This window comes from Lagopus leucura, unplaced genomic scaffold, assembly GCF_019238085.1.
Source record: "Lagopus leucura isolate 7727_CA_CO unplaced genomic scaffold, USGS_WTPT01 Super-Scaffold_100012, whole genome shotgun sequence".
In the NCBI taxonomy this organism is placed as follows: domain Eukaryota; kingdom Metazoa; phylum Chordata; class Aves; order Galliformes; family Phasianidae; genus Lagopus; species Lagopus leucura.
Window position 1 is genome coordinate 850774 of NW_024962267.1, and position 23676 is coordinate 874449.

General features: G+C 36.2%; 1 protein-coding gene across 4 annotated transcripts in view; it reads right to left on the reverse strand.

Moving 5' to 3' along the window:
- Window positions 1-671: 671 nt before the first annotated feature.
- The window catches only part of DPP4 (dipeptidyl peptidase 4), a 38652-nt gene continuing 15647 nt past the window's right edge, over window positions 672-23676 (reverse strand). Inside the window, exons 11-26 of one of the 4 annotated variants that reach the window (XM_042874917.1) lie at window positions 22540-22675; window positions 22348-22392; window positions 19582-19686; window positions 19420-19487; window positions 19188-19241; window positions 18590-18714; window positions 17509-17556; window positions 16938-17036; window positions 14779-14848; window positions 12502-12696; window positions 11874-11928; window positions 9706-9805; window positions 8436-8500; window positions 3226-3298; window positions 2900-2973; window positions 672-1918 (exon numbers count right to left, since the gene is read on the reverse strand). In XM_042874917.1, the coding sequence (XP_042730851.1) occupies window positions 1820-1918; window positions 2900-2973; window positions 3226-3298; window positions 8436-8500; window positions 9706-9805; window positions 11874-11928; window positions 12502-12696; window positions 14779-14848; window positions 16938-17036; window positions 17509-17556; window positions 18590-18714; window positions 19188-19241; window positions 19420-19487; window positions 19582-19686; window positions 22348-22392; window positions 22540-22675 (1411 nt within the window). In that variant the 3' untranslated portion in view covers window positions 672-1819. The other 3 variants (XR_006179655.1, XM_042874918.1, XM_042874919.1) reach the window with 3 other exon arrangements.

The following is a 23676-nucleotide window of genomic DNA, read 5'->3' on the forward strand; positions in this document are numbered from 1 at the left end:
GGGACTGGGGAGGATCTACTGGTGAGAAGAAGCTGATTTGATGCCCATAAGAAAACCTCAATTGAAAGAATTGCATATATGCATATAAACCTTTTAAAGTTACGTGGTGCTCCAATAGCAGTATATCCTAGAAGTTGCTTTCCAAACCAAGAATTCTAATTGATGGTAATTAGCATTGTACTTTCTTTTGCCTCACAGATAAAGTTAGAACTACATGTTCAGATTCCAGAACAATTTCCCAGTGAGACTCTAGCATCAGTAAGGTAGGTCAGATACAAAAGAACATTATCATAATGACTTATGAAGACTATATAACTTTTAGTTTCACTTAAAAAAAAAAAAAAAAAAGTACTGCTTCTCTGATCTCTAAGGAATCACTTGCAGCTCTTTAACTGCAAGTAATAACTCACAGCTACCTTTCCCCCCTCCTTCTTTGTCTACCTGTTAAGTACTTTGTATTTGCACCCGGTATCACTTATAACATAGAAATGTACCATCACTTATGGACATCGAATATCAAGAAACTAAGTGTTAGCTAATCACCTTCCAATCCCGTACACTAAACAAAAACAGAAATTTCACTGTAAGTCTCTCATGGAATTGATGTACTTTTATGACGTTCTAGGAACAAAGTTCTTAAGCAGAATTTTCAGCAATACAGAATATACAACTTTTCATAACTTAATGACCATTTATTAATTTAAGCAGCACATTTTTCAGAAAAAATGCAACCCTTTTGTACTATTTATGTGAAATGAAGAGAAAGTCATTCTTATCTTCAGCTGGAGAAGCCTACCTAGAGTGCCAAAGATAAAGCAGAAGTTTAAAGGGAGGCTACAAGGAAAAAGGCAGGTTTGCTAAATACCTTGATCATGTGAGAGCTGCAGTCCCAGTCCTTGCTTCAAGTGACAGCTAAGTTGCATTGTAGCATTTATTTTGTTAGATTGCAAGGAATATATCTTACTTATTGGAAAATAGGATTTTATTTATTAAAAAAAAAAAAAAAAAAAAAAAAAGATTTCTGTCCCATGGAGAAACAACTGTGATCTGCTAGAGTACCAGTACAGGTTTTGACAGTTGCAGCCTTTTTCCCTATGAAGTAAGTAAATATCAGAGTATAGTGATAGGAAACAAATTCAATGCCACTGGTTTAAGTATCGTTCACAATCTCTGGTAAAAGCTGGTTGAATGCTTTCCTTGCAAGATTCTGCAACTGTAATCCAAGAGTTTGCAGTTAAATAATAACTCAAGGGACTGAAGTAAACTGTTTTAATCTGCATAGAAATTATTAATGTTGCAGAATTCCTGATATATTTCTAAAATAATCACTGATCAAGCATAAGGTAATTTCAGCAAAATCTGTTCAAAATTTTATCAACATTTTCATAGAAATAATTATTTTTGGGGGGAAACATCATGATTACCATGTCAGTTTCTCTTCGATGTTATTTTCAGCATTTGTTACATCAGTAGACAAGCTGGAGGTTTGCTTTTTTTTTTTTTTTTTTTTTTTTTTAAGGATTGAAATATCAAAGCATAAGTTCCTGATTCAAGTAAGTACTGTGCTTTCTAGAAGTCTGTAGCCTACATACATACATTCTAGTGTTGTTAATGACTTGATTAAACAATCAAAAAAATGCAATGGTTGCTTGGCAACAGAAATCATTATTAAGATTAGAGCTTCATTGTATACTCAGGTATCCCAAGATCTGACTCCCTAATGTCATCTTAAAAGTTTATACTTGTTCAGTACATTTGCTAAGGAGTTTTCTGGAGAAATACCATCACTAACAAGCAAAAAGGTGTTGCCATTGCTGTGCTAGGGCAGTGAGAAACACTGCTTTATGAAGTGGCTCATATGGGTATAAATGTGTTTATGTGCTTGACCGCTGATGCCATGGTCTTTGTCAGTATACCACTGCAGGAAAGAAAATATAGAGACTGTTACCTCTAGCTACATACAAGTCATATAAATCAAACAGTAGACATAAAAGCAGACTAAAAAAATAAAAATAAAAAAATCAGCCATCTAGAATGAGGCTAATTCAGCAAAGACAATCATAGCAAGAAACTGCAGTGATTTCTGTCCCTGCTTTCTGTGTGGGATACACCAGCTATTCATGCTAGAAGTACAGAATAAGTACATTACTTGTCTGCTTGCTCTGTCCCTGGAGGTGTTCAAGGTCAGATTGGATGGGGCCCTGGGCAGCCTGGTCTAGTATTAAATGGGGAGGTTGATGGCCCTGCATGTGGCAGGGGGGTTGGAGATTCATGATTCTTGAGGTCCCTTCCAACCCTGGCCATTCTGTGATTCTGTAAGCTAGATCCAGTTTCTCTGTTAAGAATGGTGTCCCTTCTCACTAGATTGTTATCCCTGCTGAAGGAAAGACCATACAGTGGTGCGCTTGGCTTCATTTTGTATTTATCCATTGTTCCTCAAGGGCTGGGACAAATAGAAAAGGAAGCACAGCTACCTTAAGCTGAGAATTTCCATTCACAGGGCAAATAACTGCTCTGTCTTTACAAGTCTAAAAGGGATGCCAAAAGTGTATCTCAGGTAAAGAAATGGATCTAGCTTAAGTTTACTTTTCCTTATACAGAAAGTATACTACTGAGTGAACTGTTTCTAAGACTGGGACTGAGTTGGCTGATTTGAGAATACAGAACAATAAAATGGAAGATCAAATACCAGAAAAAAAACTGCATTTGTTTTTGTTCTTGTGTAGTAGATACATAGACAGTTATGTAATGATTTCAATTACTGAACATGAAATACAAATACATAAACTTATTTAAGATTGCAGTTGTTTTCTACCTAACTAGAGGGGGCTGTTGCTATCATTCTCATAATGAGTCCATTCATATGATAATGAAAAAAAAACCAAAAACACAACCATACCATTGCCTGAAAATCCACTTCAGCATCAACAAGAGCTTTGGAAATCTGAGCTGCTTGCTGAAAGTGAACATTATCTGAAAAATGAAAGAAAAAAAAAAATAGAAAAGGTAAACAAAAATTGTTTTAGTACTGCTATGGAGGGAAAAAGCAAAACAATGAACACAGACTCCCCAGCACTGCTGACTGAGACACAAAGTAGTAGCATAAAGCTGATTTATTTTATTGACGTAAATGTAACAGCCTTGCCCCTTCATGCTTTTGTTTTGTCAGTAGTAGAATTGCAAACCTGTCTGTAATACTAAAATGTCTAATTAACTGCAACTCACCATCTGCTGTTCCATGGATAAGGAGATATTCAACTTCCTTGAATTTTTCAGCTCTGGCCATTACTGTTGAACTCTGAAATTAAAGAAAAGGAAAAAAGAAAAAAAGGTGCTATTTGTTAGATGATTATTTGCTACCAACTGACTTTGATTCCTATTGACACAGTCTGGGGTTCTTCAGATAAAAAGTAACAACTCTTGCCCTCCTCCCTCAAAGTAGCATATTCACGTATCCAACAGCACTGTGCTCACACTCTAACCATTCTGCACTGGTCTGCAATTATTACCAAAGGTTATGTCTACAAAGTGACAAGCAAGTCCAGAGGGGAAGAGTTTTGCAAGTTAGATACACATTTAATGCTTTGCTAGCATGTTGTTAGCCTGCAGCACACCACTTACCATTGGTTTTCTGTGTTACTGCAGGCAAGTTACAAATGTTGCCATGGCAACAGTGCACCCTATGATAGAAAGGAGAAGATATTACAGACTACACATTATTTTCCTCACTAACATGTACACTACAGTATACCTGTAGCTAAGCCGGCAGAGCTTGCGTACGTGTACGTCATCGTTCTCAAGTAAATACGTCTCAAAAGTTTAAAACAATGACCTCCTCTGAGTATAATACATGCCTAACAGAAAAAAAAAAAAAAAAAAAAAAAAAAAAAACCTCACAAGACAAAAAGTCTATAAATAAAAAGTCAATCTGCATTTTGGGAATTACAATACAGCAATGAAAAAAAATCAGCAATTGAACTTAATCAACAAATTGAAAACACTGACACAAATGTTCACCAGAACATAACTGAATTACTATAGTGATCAGGTACTAAGGAATGAGGAAAGTAAAGACATCAGAAACTGCATTTGGGCAAGGGAAGGGAGTGGGATAGCCTTTGCCATGAGGATGGGAAGATGCAGGTGAACAATACAAGATACTGTATGCTTGATAAGACAGACACCTGATGTTATGGGGCCAAACATTTTGAATGAAATTTCCTTCTATTAGCACTATTACAGAGATTCTCTTTTAAAAATGCCAAAGTCCCTGTAGAAGTAAGTATGTGTTCTCCATATTAGAGCAACTTAAAAGCTACTGTGGCTAAAAAAATATGTAAAAGGTTCAGAAAATAAAGTGCATATCCCCCCCTTCCTCCCTCCCCAGTTTGCATGAAGGCTGCATCCATGCACAGCAATTTGCATGAGTTTACAAACAGGAAATAGGAACTTTTTCATTTCTTGGTAATATAATGCATTTGACTTTTTTTGGTGCACTAAATACAAAGTATCATTAAAGAAAGCATTGAAGAAAAGCACTGATATTAAATTTCTTCTGTCACAGCAAAATACCATACTGCAACTTCTCATTTGTAGTAATTCAATCAAATTAAAAGACTGAGTACAGTAGAAGGAAACCAACCAAACCAACAAAACACCTCTAATACAACACTGCATTTGCCATCTTTTCATAATCTAAGGCTGCAGTTTAACAGAAGCCCCATCAAATGCATAGAAGACTGTGCACATTGGAAGTGTGTCACTATCCATTGAAACACACCAGTACAGATAGCTAAGAGTGCCAGAATCCGAGGGGACATAAAGTAAGGAGCACTATTACTGTGGCCAACTAGTGTATAAAAAAAGAAAACAACACAGGCAATATCCTTTGATGAAGTACTTTCCATAGGCATGGAAAACAACTTGATAGATTTTCTTTATAAGCTTTCTCCTAGCAAATAAATTTAGTTTAAGGGACAGCAAACTTATGTGTGGAAGCCTTACTTGATCTACAATTTTAGGGATTTGACCTTCCAAAAGTGGTTTTAAGGAAAGCATGTCATTTCTTTTTGTCTTCAATCATTAAACAAAATGAAGCTGTAAAATATGTCAGAAAGAAGGTGTACACAAAAGGAAGAATTTCTTTTCTAAGTCATTTCTCTCTTGCTGTACCCAGACATAACACTGAGTGCCTTCCCTTTCCCTAAATTGTGCAGTAAATACAAAGCATTTCTGCCACCCCATCCCTTCCTTAAAAAAAAAAAAAAAAAAAAAAAATTAAAGAGATGTCACAATAGCTAACAGTATGAAGTTAGACACAGTCACAACTCAAGCCACAGCTGAAATAACTGAACAAACCTCAGGTGGACTGTATGTAAATGCAATGTAATTAATCCTTTCCATTTCATAGTTATGCTGTAATGGCAAAGGGTCTGAAAACGGGCTGTGTGCAAGTACTGAGAATTAGGCCCTGCTGAGTGTAACTGGCTTTTCTAAAGATCACACAGCAGTCAACATTTTATCAGCACTCAACAAACAACTTAAGGTTTGGCTGAAACTGAAGGTCTCTCTCTCTTTAAGCATATTCTCAGATAATAGAACAAATGTCAAATCAGTACAAGATGGCATATTTACAAAATTGTACCCTGTTTTGCATAACCTAATGATGCAGCAGTTCTTAAGGACTGAACATTTCAAATCTGCTAGAAAAAGATTGCCAAATGTATGACTGTTTCAAACACTTGCCAAAAGCATATCAAATTCAGAGTGAACTGCAAAATAATCTCACAAGTTGAACAGTCCTCTTTGATATGCTTTATGTGGCTACTACATCTGACCGGCAAAACTCCAGCATACTTTAGCCTCCAGTCCTTCACATCAGGGACATTTCTGACATCAGATGAGATTTCTGCCATCAGCACAGGACCTGTACTCACATTTTCATGCTTATAGTGGGAGCCCTACCCATGCTCATGACTGTCTTTTACAAAATGCCAACTGTTAATACCTCACAACCATTAAGTGGCACTGATCACACCTAAGTACCCTACAGAGAGGATTATGAACCATCCTTCAGCCTGGTAACTGAATGTCAGATCTCATCCATCAATAAGTGTGATATCTAATGTCACAGTAATACATAGGTAGGGTTTACCTCTCAACACCACTAGATGCAGTTTCCTGAGATGACACAATCACAGTCATTAATATCACTCTGCTTTAGGAAGGCATTTAGCAATATACACCTATTCTCAACAGGTGTGCACATATCCCCATTTCTTTTAAATTAGATCACACAGTACAGGGTTTATGCAACTTTCCACTTTCAAACCAGCTTCATGTTTTATGTGGTAGAACAGGGAATATATATAATGCAGCATGCAAACCTGACAGTATGAAGTTAACATACTTTAACAGCTTTAGCTAGGAGAGCTTTTCAGTACTTGTTTTGCTGAACAACACTATTCAGGAGTTGGCCTTCAGCTTCAGTAAGGGGCCAGGAGCAGATTTATTGGGCCTGAGCCACTGAAGGAAGGGTCTGTAAGCCAGAGAAACATACTGGGTGGAGGACGGGAAAGGTCTTCAGCAACAACATACTATGACTCTTTCATTGTAGTTATATGAAAAGCAACGAACTCACCTCTGAAGCTACACACCCTCTAAGTTTATGTGGAAAAGCAAATTTTAAGTAATAGGTTATTTGGAGCTTTCAGCAATAAATGAAGACATGTCAAATTTTCATGTATCTAGAAGGAGCAATGAAGTGCGACAATCTGATCTGTGCAATTGCCCCTCCTCCATCTAGCCACCATTCTCCCCAATTAGTCCTCAGAGTAACACATTTGAAACCTTTAGCTCTTTGGTACTGGCAGTTTCAACGTGGCTATTGCCAGCAATGAATACTATGCCAAGAAAATCCGACTCCTGGCTTGAAAGGATTAAACAGTCCTCTGTTGCCATCTGTGCCGTGAAGCTGGTGAATGACTTTGTGCACCCAGAGCGTTAACGTTCGTTCCACACAACGACTGTAACTTCTATTTACTCTGCTATCTCACAGACCTCCTACTGTTCCCATTGCCATAAAGAATTGCATTTGGAAAAAAGCAGGCAGGCTGCTGCAGGCTGCTGGTCAGCCCTGCTGGGTGCAAGCACCTCGCCTATTAGAGGCGGACACAGCAGACAATCACCCTGCAAATCACTACTGATTTCCTCAGCTCATACAGCAGTATGACAAACTGGATCACTGTTGTAGTATGTCAAAACAGACACTTCAGTCTGTATTTCAGTGTATATAATCATATGTTTTACACACTGTTAAGTCACTCTTTCTTCCCCACCTCATGATATTGAAATAGTGTAGGACTGATTGTGTACTGGGGAGGAAAAGAATCAAACCGATTCACCAAGCTAAACAGAGAGAATACCCCATCTCTTTGTCTCTAAAATTTATGTTTGGTTTCAACGTGATTATAGCTAAACATCTCCATGAAATACCGCAATAACAAAGTACTCCTCACATCACTCACTCTTCTCCAATAGTCAGTGTATTTCCACCTCGATCTGAAATTTAACAAAACCTTACAGAAAATTTGGGCAGCTGTCGTACTCTCCGCAGCTTGCAGTTTCAAAAAGCCTTTTAAGCAACAAAAAGCTGCTGGCACATTGAGGGTAGACGTTACTCCTCCATCAGAAACTTCTCTGTGCAATGAAGCAAAATCCACAGGTATTTTGTTCCCATTACATTGCCTGGAAATTTTTTAATATCTGGACAAACATCAGTTACTTTTGATCAACTTTCAGAAATCCTATATTCATAGAGAGGTCCCAAGCTGGCTCTCAGTTGGTCTGCAGTGTATTTGTATGCTCAGAGTACTCACAGACTTGCCTCCCTGTAAAGGTTTCCAAATACCTGGGAGATTTTTCTTTCCCTGAATAAAGCTTACAGCTTCCAAAGTTGGAAAGTTCACGATATCCATGCTTTTTAATTAAATTTCAGAGAGAACTGGTGTAGATTTGTTTTGATGGAAATGTTTAAGGGTTTTGTTTGTTTTTGTTGGGCTTTTTTTCAGATAATACATAGTTTGTCCATGAGCATATTAAGACAAATTTGTTTCTTTGTGATTAAAATAAAACAGTTTTACAGCTTATTTCACAGTCTGCATAGTAGCCAAATGGAACTGAATGTAAAAGAAAGAAAACCCAACAAAAATGAGTAAACCAAAGAAACAACAAAGAGCCCACGCTGTACAGCAAGGAGTAACTGCCTCATTCAAACTCAGAAGCATGAGACTACAACCTCTAAAAGTGGAATGCAATAATTAACACTGGAACGAAGAAACAAACTTAATTCTTCACACGGGGATGCAATAAACTGCATGAAGAACAGCTTAGGAAAGAAAGAACATACTTAAAAATGAAATCAAGTGATTTCTTACGTTATAGTTTCTCAGATTATCACTTTCTGTAGGAAGGCCCATGTATCGCTCCGTGTATATTGAGTCTGTAATTAAAAAAAAAAAAAACAAAAAAAAACAAATAGAATGTACTACTTAATTCCCAATATTTCTGACTGCCAGACGTTTCACACACTGATAGACACAATAAGAATAAATACTAGAAATTAAAAAGAGATGGAAGATAAAAAACAAGTTTTCCCACAATAAGCTGTGTAGGTAACCATTATTAGTCAGAGTATTTGATCTTGTTGCCATGGACACTTGAATGTTTAATATTAATAAAGTACTTTATGTCAATGCTACCTTATTGTTATTCTTTCAACTAGCCTAAGAAAATTGCTGAAATAGCTGCTAAAACAGTTCAGTAAATGATGAGCATTTTAAAAATATATATTACTTTTTTTTTTTTTTTTTTTTTTTTTTTTAAACTAAACATGTAACACTTAAAGTCTATGATATGAAATGTTGCAGAAGCTTAGGACTCTATCTTATATGTAGTCAAAGTTTAATATCTAAATTTCCACAGATTTTTGAGAATGATATCTTATTACTCTTGCAAATTTACTGCTTTATTTTAACCATACAAACCAGTGTTTGTTATGTCAACATATTTTAATGTCCACATTGCCGCACTGTACTAACATATACTGTACTGTTAACTATACGTTATTATCTGGGAGAAAGTTCTCTATAAAACCATATTTATAGCCTTGTGTGTCTCACAACCTTATAAACTATAACATGGAAGTTTGTACAGACCTGTCAATTTGTTCAGCTTTTCCTCACATCAAGCTACGTGTAAAATTAAATTTGATTGTCGTTTTGAGAGAGCAGTTTGCAATGCAAGTTTGATTTTAGGTCTCACAGTTCTCTCTTTTTTTTTAAAAAAAAGTAGCATTTTAAATACACAAAGTATACTTGATACTGGTCTCAGTACCTCAGAGCATGTGGCAGCTCAGCAATACATGTGCAGACATATTACAGTATTACTACAAATATAAAAATTTTGCATCATTAAAGGTCATAGAGATTATCTGAAATTGTGGTTGTAACTTTTTAAAATGGAAATAAGGTTTAGGCAACTGGTTTTATTCTGAAATGCAATACCCATGAGTTCATAAAAACAGACCAAATGGCATTTATATGGCATCTAGTAGATAATCAAAGTTCTGCACTATGAGTCAACACTTTGCAGCATGTGCACTGCAAGACATATGGGAATCCTTGTAACAAGGAAGCCATCACATACCATAATATTGCCAACGTGACACAGGGGCAACCGCTATTCCACACTTGAATACGCCGCTTCCAGAGCCAAGCACCATGGAGGTCACATATCCCCCATAAGACTGAGAAGAAAACATTGCTGTTATTTTAGTCGGAAAGGAAAGGATGGGGCCCATCTGCTAAGTGGTTCAGACATTTATAGGATCAGCATTTTTCATATTAATGAATTCCATTCTGAATTTGGGTCAGATCTCACTCAGCCTGCACAGTGTGGGAAACAGACATCAAACAGTGCATGGCAGCTGTGGCTCTGATGAATGAGAGTGTGCTGTGGAAAAGGGGTGCAAACGCCATTGATCTGTGACTCAGCTTAGAATGACAGTGTTTGGTAGCACTGTAGGCAGCAGCGAAAGACAGGAAACAAGACACTGCTGAACCACTGTGTCCCTCTCTGTGCTGGGGAAGTAGGTGGAAGCAGAGCTGAGGCCCGTAACATGCTTGATGAGTAGTTGTACCAGGGCACCCGAAAATTTACAGCTCCCTCAGAGCAGGCCTATGGCAGCTCACTTACTTCCTCTCCTACAAAGCGTAAGAGCAAGACTGTGACTGGGAGTGAAGGATCTTCTGCTGATTCTGTGGGAGGAACTGTGCAGCAAGACACTTCTTGCTAGGCACAGAACATTCACAGTCTAGCCCGATACACAGATGAGTAAATATCCGACACACTTGAGCATTCAGGCAGCAAGATACCTAAACAATGTCACCAACCTCCCAAACGACTGCCCTCACTGTAGTTTGGAGAGATTATTTAGGAAAGCGTGCCCACGTACATTCAAAAAGAAGAGTGATTTTTGGATCTCGTTTTTGCCTTGAGAACAGATTACAGGCAGATGGAACTGTGACTTAGTTCAAAGCTCTTAAATGTTTGCTCCAGCTTCAATACTTAAGTCTTCTCAATGAAATCAGCAACATAATGCATGTACTTACTAATTAAACCTGTGTATGAATACTTTGCATAACCTGGCAAAATGAATGCACATAGTGAGAGGCTGACAATCTGAAAACCCAAGAGAAAGAAATTCCCATGGATTTGGTATCCAGGATACATGACCCCCAGCCTAGCCCCAGGAGGACTGCTCTTCAACTATTCATCCCGAGGCTCATGAGCAGTAAAATGGGAATGCATTAAGTCCTCTGTTTCTGCAGAAAGAATTTTCCTCCTGAAAATGCTCATTACAGAAGGCTCAACTTCATACATCACAGAGGTGTTGGAAAGGTACTAAAAGCATCACTGTCATCATAACTTGCCTTCAAACAATTATTCACTGGCACTTGTCATCAGCAATGAAGAAATTTCAGCTCACAATTTAGTTCAAGATCCTGCATGCATTCCTGTATTTAATTCAACATAAAGCATGCAAAAAACACCCATTGAACACCAGAAAAACAATGAAATGGCAGCCTAGGATGGAGAAGTGTTTAAACAGAGCTTGTACCAAATAGCTACAACTAATGCTACATGCATGTATGATTTACCTTGAAGCTGAGAAGCTATATATATGCTATTAAGTGCTCCCATCCTCTGTAACAGATTTAAAAACATAGCCAAATCAGAGATATCTAGCCTGAAATAAAATAATCAAAACCAAACAGTATGTTTAGGTATTTTCGGACTGCTAGTGAAAACGCTACAAGCATACCACACAGCCTTACATTATTATTATTTTTAATCTGGAGTCATCCAATTAGTATTAAGAGATATTATTGAATATATTTGGAATTTTTCTTTAAATATTACTATCTGGGCAGCCAGGTCTAGTGGTTGGCAACCCTGCCCACGGCGAGGGGGTTGAAACTAGATGATCTTTGAGGTCCTTTTCAACCCAGGCCATTCTACGATTCTATGATCTTATGATCTAGTACACAGTAACTTGGCTGTATCTCTTTAAATAGTTTTTAATCCCTCCAGTAGTCTGAATTTTTGTTTCAAAAGCACCTAAACACAAATGGGGAATGTCTCATGCATACATGCAACTGCATGATACACTTCATCAGTTCAAGATACTGGACTGTGCTGCTACACCAGAGGTGCTTCACATTCAATACTCAAGTACATCACACCCACAGGAGGCAGTACAACAACTAGTTGTTACAACTAAGTAAGCCAGCCAAGCAAATTTGAGTACTTACCCAACCCCAAATAGCTATTCTGTCCTTATCGACAAAGCTCATTTCAGAAAACTTTCTAAAAGCAAACACAATAATTGAACACTTAATAGATTGCAGGAATCTGCCATGGTGCAGATGTGCCTAGTCTTCATCCTTTTGGCCTCTTTCTCTTCTGTGAATAAGCATTTCCCACTGCACAGTAGTGACTCCTTACGACGGCAGACCCTGAGAAGTTTGCAAAAACTCTTAAATCACATCCACTGACATCTGTATCATTTGCTGGAACTAGTTCTGATAACCAAGTTGTCCCCATCCTACCTCTCTGCCACTTTTTCAATTCCATGTGTAATTCTGAAAGAATTAACTTCCATAAGATTCTTCAATATAAACTAAGTTACAAAGATGAACTGTAACATAAACAAAGGGCACCTCAGTGCATACAAGTAAGTCTCAGTTGCAACAGAAAGCTGCAAAAAAGCTTGGAGAAAAACTTTAAACTACAAATTCATTGTTGGTGTACTTTCCTTAACTAAAGTGACAGCTACTATCCCTATAAAATCAGAAATATAGTAAATTTAGTACAGCATTAACTCTTCTCTCTTTTTGAGCATAAGATGACACAGTTGTTGACCATTTCACTGTAGCTTACCTGGCTGCTGAAATCTGATCTTCCACTTCATAGGTTCCTAGTCTTCGGTTTATTGCATGCATGATCTCATCTCCCTGGTATCCACTTCCTCTGCCATCAAAGCTGGCCACAATGATCTGCTCTGTACTGGCAAGGTACGTAGCCCAGTTAATCCGGAAGGCATGATCTACTTTCTGACTGCAGGGTCCTGCATACCTGAGTGAAAAGACCCATAGCATTCAAGCACTTACTCTCCACATTCTCTCATATAGCATTTGAAACATAATTTGCACAAGAAGGGCAAACTTTTAAACTAGACAGAACGAACAAGAAAAGCATCGCTCTGACTCTAATATGCTTTTGAAATTGGAATTTTGTTTTATTGCTTTTTACTGTAATAGGAAGCTTTCGTCTTCTAAGTGGCTTATCAGAAATCTCACTCAAAATCTTCCCTGTTTGTGTTGACGTATCCACTCATCTGAGTTTTAGTGATGACTTACCAATTTCTGTTCCATTTACTTACAATTTTTCTGTTTAAAGTCTGAAGTAAACAAATAGCCTTCATCTACAACATGAAAAAGATCTCTTCTGCATTTTTAGTGTTTCATCAGTGAATTAACTGTTACTGTCTAAGCAAGCTATTTTTTTAAGCGTGCTGTGAAAAAGGAATAAAATATTGAAAACGTAATTTTTTATTTGAAAGTATTTGGAAGCAGTTGAATTCTACAAAATCAGACTGAGTACCTGCAAGGTGCAATTATGTTCACATTTGCCTAACCACTGTCCAACAGAAGGCCCACCAAAGAGTGGTCTTGTGGCTCTCATGGTTGTATAACCTACTTTTCTCTGTTTTGAGAGCAAAGAAAGGCTATTAGGAATAGTTGATGTCTGTACACAATAGTTGTTTCTGTACACTCTGAATCCTGCCACTGCTGAAAGGTTTTCTAATATAAAGGCGTAAAGGCAACTTTGCAGCAGAGGTGACCCAGACAATGGCTCAGGTTTCAGTAAAAAAAAGAATCAAAATGAAAAGGAGTTTGTACAACACAAGAACACTGATGGCTCATTAAAGTGTTCAGTAGGCAAAAACTGTTACAGTGGTCCCAGATCATATAAAGGTATATCTAGCAGGTAATGATTATTCTCTTTGGGGGGTAATATCCTGGAAAACAAAGGAAAAGTTAACATTTCAGTAATTTCCAGTTAGAAGAAAATGCACTGCCACAAACAGAAGTGCTTGAGGAAGAGTGGATCAAACTGCACGCATTCATTAGCTGTTCAACTTTTTTTTTTTTATACCTTGTTTCTAAGAATAGGAAGAACTCCTTACCAGCAAGGGTGTATTTCTCTGGTAAAGATGTTCTTTTCTTCTGCTTGTTTTCAATAAGAAGAGAACAAAACCCATTCAAGAATAACTACCCCTACAGAATAGTTCTAAGTTAATGGTCATCCCAATTTTAAAAAACCTTTACATTATTTTCAGCAATTTCTAAGCTGAATAACAGAATCTGGTTATTTGTTCATCTGAAGACAATACAAATAATTCTCACATCTTAAATCCAGAGTATTGGGTCTCCTTTTCTGAGGAGATTAAGGTCTTTAAAAATAAATAAATAAATAAATAAGCAGCTTAAAAAAAAAAACCAAAAAAAAAACCTTAAAAAAAAACTTTCATGAAAACTATTTCTTTCAACTTTTTTTGTTAAGTGAAGGATAAGCAAACTGAGCTGAACTAAACTTTGTATGGCTGTTTACCAGCCTGATTTTTTTTTTTTTTTTTTTTTTTTTTTTTTAAACCAGACATGGCTTATCTCACTTTCTTCTCTCATCCCTTAAAATAGATAAGTGGCAAGACTGGCATTTGAACAAAATGCAGAAGGCAGATACACTGGATATTTTTGCAAAATGAGACAATGCTCCAAACAGTCAAATATCAACAGATACGTGGCTTATTCAAGGTTTCATTTTGAAATGCAGTTTTAAAATATTCCTAAAGGACTAAGAACAGAGAACATAGCAAGTTAACACTAACATCCTGGCTTTTAAATAAGATACAGAACATATCTGCTTCGCTGCTAGTCACAAAATATGCTCTTATTAAGCACAGCATCATCTTATGGCACAGAAATTTATCAGAAATTGGGATACATCCCTTATTTTCATTCTCTATTAAAACTCCTTCAAGAAGTAATTAGAAAACACATCAGTTCCACGCTTCCCAAACTTATTAAAAGGATTTGAAGTACATACAGGTGATTGATTATTAATGCAACATTCCCACATAAGTTGAAGACTTACACTTCGAGGAGCAAAGGGTACTTCTTTGATGAATCCAAATGGGGAGGCAATATCATTTGATACCAGAGGTCTAAAAGAGAAGCAAGTGATTTTGGTCAGTTCTCCGGTAAAATAACTTGACATACTTTGCAATTCATACAAGGGCACATTCGAATCACTCCCTTAAAAAGTAACTTCATCTGAACTGTAGTAACATACACAAGTAAAGGTTTCCAGTTAAGCAAACAAATACATAGAGAAAAGTTAGAAGAAAGTTTTAAACTAGAAAGCCTAAAATAATACAATCTGTGGCATTAACATGATTTCCTTTAACACTATCCTACATTATAAAGCTTACCTGTAAAACTAGACAAGTATCTGCAGAGGGTATTATACAACAAACTCAAAAATATTTCAATACTCAAGTTTCTCTCCCAACACTAAAAAAATAAATTCTAAATACTATCAACATACCATGTAGGCTTTACAGAGCAGTTTGTAAAGCATCACAGGAACATACCCAAATATCTATTATATCCTCAAGCAACATTGTTCTGGTTCTATCCATATTGCTCTTTCTAGAGAAGTTGTCAGAGAGCTAGGAGAATATTTGAAATGTACACAACATAAGTTTTGCAAACCAACTGGCTTTACCATTACTCATTAATTTTAAAAGAATGGATGCTGTAAAGTACATGTATAATTGCATGAATCAATTATAATGGACTGTACTGCAGTAATGATTAGAGTGTATTACAGTATTGCAGCAGTCTGTCCAGACAGAAAAATACAATACATTAAAACCACTGAAAAATTCTAAGCCTTAATCGAACATTTAAAAATGCATTTTTTTTCCTTTATTTTACATTGTCTATGTACTTTTGCAGTCATAGGAGTCAATTTCTTTGATAAGTACGTTGTACGTAAGTGCAAGTAATACACTGATTTGCAAGTGGACTTGGAACTTGAATTAGGACAACAGAAATGAATTTATTTATTCTATTTGTGACATTAAAAATAGAATCCCCTTACCCAGAAGTTTTTACTCTGATGAGATGAAGTAGTGAGAGCAAAGAAGAATAAAAAGATGAATACACAACTGATAGCATAAAGAATACTTTAAACCTCCATCTTTCCTGGAAGATTTCACCTTTCGCCCTATTAAAAATGTGACTAAAATAAAAGACAGAAAACACAAAGGTAAAGACTGTTATTAAACAAAGTAACAGCGGAAGTAGGGAGACATCTACAAGAACAGGTTACAGGGACTGAGAGAAATCAACACAGCATGTAAAATAAAATTTAAGAATATTCAATTTATCAAGAGGAAGCCTGTCACAAATAGAAAAGCTAGTAGCAAAGGCTTGAGCAAAAAACAGTTCAGACAGAATGGCAATGTTAGGCCTGGTACCTATCTGATGTTCCTCAGCCTAGGAACATTCCAAGGAATTGTCTGTATTTGGATGTGCAGATTCAAATAAGCACTATGAGCAAAGCATTACCAGTTAGTTTTCTAACATTCTGTTATTCAGTTTATGCGACCTTGAGCGTGAACATGCTTTTAACAATGTGACTATTCAACTGAAATATCCCCTGCAGAAGTTCAAAGGTGTTCAAAAAAAAAAAATTCAAAAGTGTTTTTTGATTTGCAAAACCTTACCATTTAGGTTAGAAAACTTTTCAGTACTAATTGTATGTCACCTCCCACCTGCTCTCTCCAACCAAAGAAATTTATGTCTGTACATTAAGACCTGCTTGAATTTAGAATTTAAGGTAACGCGCTTATGAATGTTGTGCCTGCTCCACCTCACTTTTTTCCTTTTTTTCCCTCCAAATTGGTGGTAGAGCCTACTACTATTTTTCAGGTAAAGATCAAGGAAAAATAGAGCAAATTCATATCATTATGAGAACTTAAAGACATCACATTATGGAAAAAGAGTGTTTTAGGTCAGAATGCTTGTATATTGCAGCGAATACACACACACACACACACACACACACACACACACACATATATACACATACACACATAATATATTTTTCTATATTTTCTATACTTCTAAACACCAAATAACTGCAAACATATCCTCTACACTCATCTTTTTTGTCATGCTCTTTTAACAAAGACTTTGAAGGACTTGGCAAAGTGGAGAAGAAAAGCAAAACATTTTTGAACTTACTGTATCCTCCTACAGTAATGGAGCCAAGTTTTTTTGAAGGCATTTGAATATCTTTCAATGAATTTTCCAGCTCAGTATTATTTTCCAAGTACCTGAGGACTAAATAACAGTTCATAAGTGTCGAAGCTCAAACACTATTTTCAAATCCATTACTCTCTGAATATGAATCACTTTGAAAAGTCAACCTGAGAAGATGGCCACCTACTTGGTAGTCTCAGTATACTGCAGTTTGTTTTCTCTCATAATCAATGCTTCTGGCATAGTTCTCCCTCAGTAATTTAGAAACCAGAATGCCAGTTTCCACATTTTCTAACTGCATTTTCACAAAACCCAAGCAATTGTCCGCTAAATAAGACATAGATTATTTACTGTCTTCTAGCACAGTGTAAGATAATATTAAATGAAGTATTAATAGCTGCAAGCTGAACTACTTATTTTATTCTTGTGGTTAACTATAGTAGAGAAATAAAGGATGACTTTTTAATTATTATACTAGGCAATGAGAATTAAAATAAATTTACAATGCATGTTCCCGGTTTAACAGAAATTATATTTTAAGACAATTTCATACCTTGATCATCACTACTTCTGTGCAGAGTAGCCAAGGGCAGGCCAGGACCTGTTGACAGAGCACAAAACCTTTATGTTTGCTTGCTGTCTCATAAAACAACTCTGAAAAAGTAATTGGAATTGGGTGAATCACAAAGGCTCAGAATTCGTTTTCATCCATTCTACGTATATTGTTTTCAGTTAGTGGGGCCCAAACTGAAGCTGAAGCATCATATGAATATTCAAATTAACTTGAAAAGCATGTACCTCACAGTCACATAGTTGCCTGCAAGACAAGTGGAAATCTTAGAAAGATTTTTATTTTTCCCCACCCTGTGATTCATTTATATCTAGTGCTTACAGGTCAGACTGCAGTCCCAGTGCTTAACGTATGACTATGTAATTATATACAGTGGATTCTTTAAACAGTGCTACCTATCTTAATTTTATTCCCACATAGGGCACTTCTCTTTACCTAGCTGATGACCTCTTGTTCCCAGAGCTTACAGATCACTTCTACTGATAGAGCTCCCCATGCACAGTACGTTCCCTTAGACAGCACGACTGTATGCAGTGCTCTACAGGAACAGCCCGGAAAAAAAGAAACAAGTCCTCTTTCAGGGCCTTAGCAATGATTTCCTATCTTCAAATACCTCGTAGGCAGAGAAATTTCTCTATTCTCTCTGGCCTCAAAGTAAGGTACTACCTCCTCTTTGTCACAATTGTGATGAAGGAATTTTAATCCATAAGATATGATGTTATTGTTCTTTTAACTTGCTCTAAAGAAACTGCAGTTCACTACAACTTTTAGCATATTACAAATGGCATCTAATTATGTGGGCGGCTTCTGAGGATAATCAGGTTTGCATACAGAACAGGAATGTTTGCTGCCCTTTCAGGTCCATTAGTGAATAGAACTATAATTTATAACCTTGTAATTTTATTGAAGTTCTTTTAAGCCTAGAAGGGAGTATGTTTTTCCACTGCCAATGCCAATACATAAGGCCTTTATGCAGTGCCTATGAAGATCTTGACAGGGTGAACTTCCCCACCCAACTAAACAGTGAATCATACGTATGTCAACTAATTCCAGATGTACTCACCAAGACAATTTAGCTGATAATATTGTGCATCTTTGCTGAAGGAAGCAGAATAATACTGGCATCTTTCTTGATTCAAATCACAGCTAACACACTGAGTAGATTTTGGACTGCTTTCCAAGAGCATTCTGCAAAGTAGATGAGCTTAATTTCAGAGAGGAAAGATTATTATTAAAAAAAAAAACAAAAACCAAAAAACAAAACAAAACAAAAAAAAAAACAATGGAGCAGAAGTATATTTTTTAAAATAAGATGACCAAATAAAATTTGATAAAATTCAAGAATAAAGCTCTTATTGACTTAAATAGCAAAGCAAGGAAATTTAAAATTTTTAATTTCAGTTAATACTGGAATTATCATCACAGCAAAAGTAAAAGCATGAGAGGTTTTCTTCAGGGGCAGCATGCTTCTTTCTTTATTACTAAGATTACAGAAAAATACTATAGTTTTTTGAAGTTTAATTACTATATTGATTCTAATTAAATATCCTATTAATGGAGGTATTTGAGACTATGAACAGCCTAATCTTTGACACAGAAATTTTAAGTATTACATTTTCATTAGCAGATATGTTACTCGTAGTGCAGAACAAATTTCTTACTTGTAAAGGTTCCTTCCACCTGGCATATCACCATTTTGATTACTAATATAGTACCTAGAAAAACAAAGCATACTGGTTTTGATAAAGTGCTTCCAATACAATACAATATTTAAAGAATTATCTTAAATGTTTAGATCAGATTTTTAATAAATTAAAAGGCACCCACCCCTTGTTCTCTCTCCTGGTCTGTTTAAACACTGCTAGGAGGCAATAGCTTAATTATGATACTTACAGAAAATTTTTGTTTACAGCTGCTATGCTGATTACTTCCCACTTTCCTTCAGTAATAGGTACTGGAGCCTGGAGAGGAGAAAAAGGCAAGGCAAAAAACAGAATATGAGGCTTCTTGACCACCAGCAGAAAAAAAGTCAGCAGTTATTGTCCTATAACTTACCTCTGTGCCATTTATGTAATGAATGTGTTTGTAACCTTCTGTGTCACTGAAGACTTTGTAGTAGGTAGTGTTGTCTGGGGCAAAATAAGGTACAGATGGCTGAAACTTAAACGCAAGAAAGATGTTGATTAAAGCAAACACCAAAACTCCAAAAGAAAAATGATAAATTCAGTTTTTGATATCTCTAAACAGAAGCTTCTATACTTTAAACAATATTTCACCGGGATATTTTGCCTACTGACTTAGCAGGCAAAACTTGTAGCCACTACTCTAGAAGTGAACCCACTCAAAATATCTCATTGATTCTAAAGGGGGCAGAACTTCTTGAGTGCTAGACCTCTGCTAATGACAGATGCTCTTCCTTACCTTGTTTAAATTTGAATTCCTGTAAGTGTTCTTGGTTTCCTATAATTTTACGAAATGATATATGCATCTACCTTTAAAGTAACTGCTTTATTATGCCATAGGTTATGGCTTTGGTTTGGATAATGTAAATATTGAAAGCAGTTTCTTTGAACGCCCCATTTTAAAACACACAGTTGTAAACAAATTTTTGAACTCTGAAAGAAAACAAGCTGCTTTTCTAGAGAAATTTTACTAGTAAGTAGGTCATTATGAGATGTCTCATAAAACCTAACTGGAATGCTACGTTCGTGAAGGAATATCCATGCAGTTATCAAATGGGAGTGATAGAAACAAATGGGTCCCTTCTACAGCACATACTTTGGATGCGCTCCACACGGTAGGGAAAAAAACACAGAGGAATGAGCAAATGAAGCAGAAGTTATTCCTGATCGATGTATCAAATGCATTAACATTTACCCGATAGACACAGCATGATCTGAGATATTATACCTGTTTTGTAAATGAAAACTGAAAGTTAAACTAACTTGCCCCCAGTCATTAAATAAGCAATGACAGAACTTAATCTCCCTCCCTCACATGCTCCAGGTAATTGTACCTTCTTTGCTAGTAGTATATTTGCATAAAACATCCAGATGCATTTTTCTAGCTTTTCCCTTATCAGTCTTGCTTTTTCAAAGTGTGACTTTTTGTCATCTCAACTGGCAGGTTCTATCTGAGCTCATGACCTGGATGTCTTATTGCAGTAACACAGGCTGCGAAGTTCGGAGCATTCTTATATTAAGAACAATTTCATCTCTACATTTAGAAAAAATAAAAATAAAAAAAGAAGGAAAAAAACCCTATGAACACACGCAAAAAAAGAAGTATATGTTTTATGCACATATACATGATTTTATGTAAGCTTGTACATAGAACATATGAAATATGTGTATGTACATATATAGAATCATATACATATCTTTCTTTTATATATTTAGAAATATGCCTTATCAGTCAAACATCATTTTATCATCCTTAAGTAGAAGATTAAGAGGGTATAAAGATAGCTTTCTTATCCCCTCTTCAATCATGCTTACTTTCCTCTCCCTTCTCTAATCCAAGAACCATACAGTGAAATCATATTTTCCTTCCAACAGCTTCTAAGATGTGGGTTGTCTCTTTAAAAGAAACAAAAAAACCAACAACCTAGTTTAATGGCACAGACTCGCATTTTGCCCTCTCATTTTGCACAACTGTTTACAAAGTCTGCAGCTTGATCATCACATTGTCTAATTGTGAAGCCTTTGCTGCAGAGAAGCAAAATGTGTCAGCGCTAAGGCCTTCCTTTCCATATCAAATTTGACAGCAGGTGGGTTGATCTCTCATCTTCATACTGCGGATGATTTCATCCCTGCTGTTGCCTCCCTCTTTGCATTTCTTTAAACTTTCATTTTTGACTTCAAAAGTGAATTAGTGACTAAAGCATAATCAGTGTGTGGAAAATGCGGGAGTGGAAAGTGTACTCTGTGTTCTCATAAAAACTCTGAAACTCATTTCTCCCTCCAAGTCTGAACTTTTACATCTCTGCTTCACTTCCCCCAGATCTTCTGTGTAGTTCATTAGGTGCCTACTCTCTACCATGAACAAAAGTATTGAAAGGCAGCTTGGAAAACATCATCCAAATAGTAGCAATTGGTCTGGCAGAAATGTATGCAAATTTTAATCCGATCAGTTGTAAGCATCTTGTCCTTAGTTCTCTCCAGTGGATATTCTGGGAGGGGGAAAAATATAAATTAATTAAAAAAAAACTAAAGGGTACTTGAAGTGGTTTATTCCTGGGAAAAACAAACAAACAAACAAAAAAAAAGCCAACAAGGAGAATTTGAAAGACTATAATTGACTCCTATCCTCTACATCTCCTTCATTTCAGTTTGAAGGGTATAGGACACGTTTCTTAATGTTTTATTCCCTAGATCATTCTGGAGGTGGCAAGAAGACTGGAGAGCAGCCAAACCAGCACAGCTGACAGTTCTTCCAGTACAAAGGAAATTCTGAATCCTGACACCCAGTTTCTCCTACCTACTACTACCTAAGCAATAGGTCAGAATTAAAAAGAAGCCTGGAATAAGATCTCTGCTTTTTGGCAAGCTGAAAGTGATGCACATGTCATGGAGGATGTGGGCTCCAGCCCACACTGTCATCCCAGCCTTGGGAGTTCAGAAAGCAGTATCCACATTGTTTAAAAGTGGGAGTGAGGATGTTGTGCAACTCCACATGAGATATTTTTCCTTCATATACAAAACGCAGTGAGTGAATGGAGCAGCCTTGCACACAAGAGCATTGTAACTGATAAGTGGCTCACAAGAAAATTTCTTAATTATCAGTGTCATTTAACATGTTGCAGTTTTAGAAATCACTCACTCTGCCAATCCAGCCAGTTGTACTTTCTTCCGTAAGTTGTTTTTCCTAAGAAAGAGAAAATAAACATAATTATTGTGCGATTTTGTTTTATATCAGCCTATGTTTCTACAAAGAGAAAAAATACAGAGATACTCTACTACTATCAAGTCTCATTTATCAAACATTGTGACTCTTCCATTTCAGTTTTATTACCTGTGGACATGTCCAATTTCCAGTTGCACTTTCAAAGTCACAGATGGTGAGGACTGAAAAATTCTGAATTCTTCGGAGCCACTGCAGACAGATCCTTTCATCTGTTACCCACGTTACAACGCTCAAATAATGATCCCTGAAACCAGCAGTAGCATTAGGTATTTTAAATCCCTTTCTGTAATAGTATACTATACAATAGCATTCAGCAAATTCAATGAATGAGACTAATTTGACTATTTTCATTTCAATACACTCTTTTAAGGACAACCACTGATGCACTCATCTAATTGTGGCTTTTGGTTGCTGATTATTTTTGCTACTAGAAGATTCATTGGTTATTTCATTCATACAATAAAGAATTATATAGTTTTACACACCCACTTCCAGGAAGACTGCAATTGAATCCTAGTAGCCAGCTCACCATCCTCTAATGCATGAAATACTAGCTACTCCAGACTGCCCCTACATGGTCTTTAAATGTACTGCATGCAACTAGAGGAAATTCTTAAGTTTTACGAGTCTTATATTTTGGAGTTATTTCGTTTGGTACATGAAGTTGATTGCTGCTAAGCAATTTGAATGATACACCTTTTTGTTCGATTTAGTACTTACTTCTTTAAATAGAATTGAGGGAGAGATCATACCAACAACAAATATTACTATTTGAGTATTTTACTTTCATGTTTAGAATACCAACTAGTTGACATGGAGAACTAAAGTTTCCAAAAAATAAATATTAGTTTTTCTAGAATATTCTTGTGTTCGCTTGTTGTTTTTTTTTGTTTGTTTGTTTGTTTTTTAAACAAAGTACCACATAAAATTTAATAATTTTTTTTTACCATTTTGATTTATTTCATTCCTTTTTTCCCTTAATTTAGATCTCTCCTATCGCCTAGAAGCCTTATGAACTAAAATAAAATAAACCTCCCCTCCAAGGCAAGTACACATTTTTAACTAAAATTTGCACATTTGACTTAGTTCCAAGTTCATGTTCCCTTTTTCCCTAAGTTAGTTAACAAAAATGTGTGGGAGTTTTGTCAGAGTGAGTATATATTCATAATCATAAAATGGGGGAAAAGAGGCAAGAGAAAAAGAAGGAAGGAAAGAAGGAAGGAAAGAAGGAAGGAAAGAAGGAAG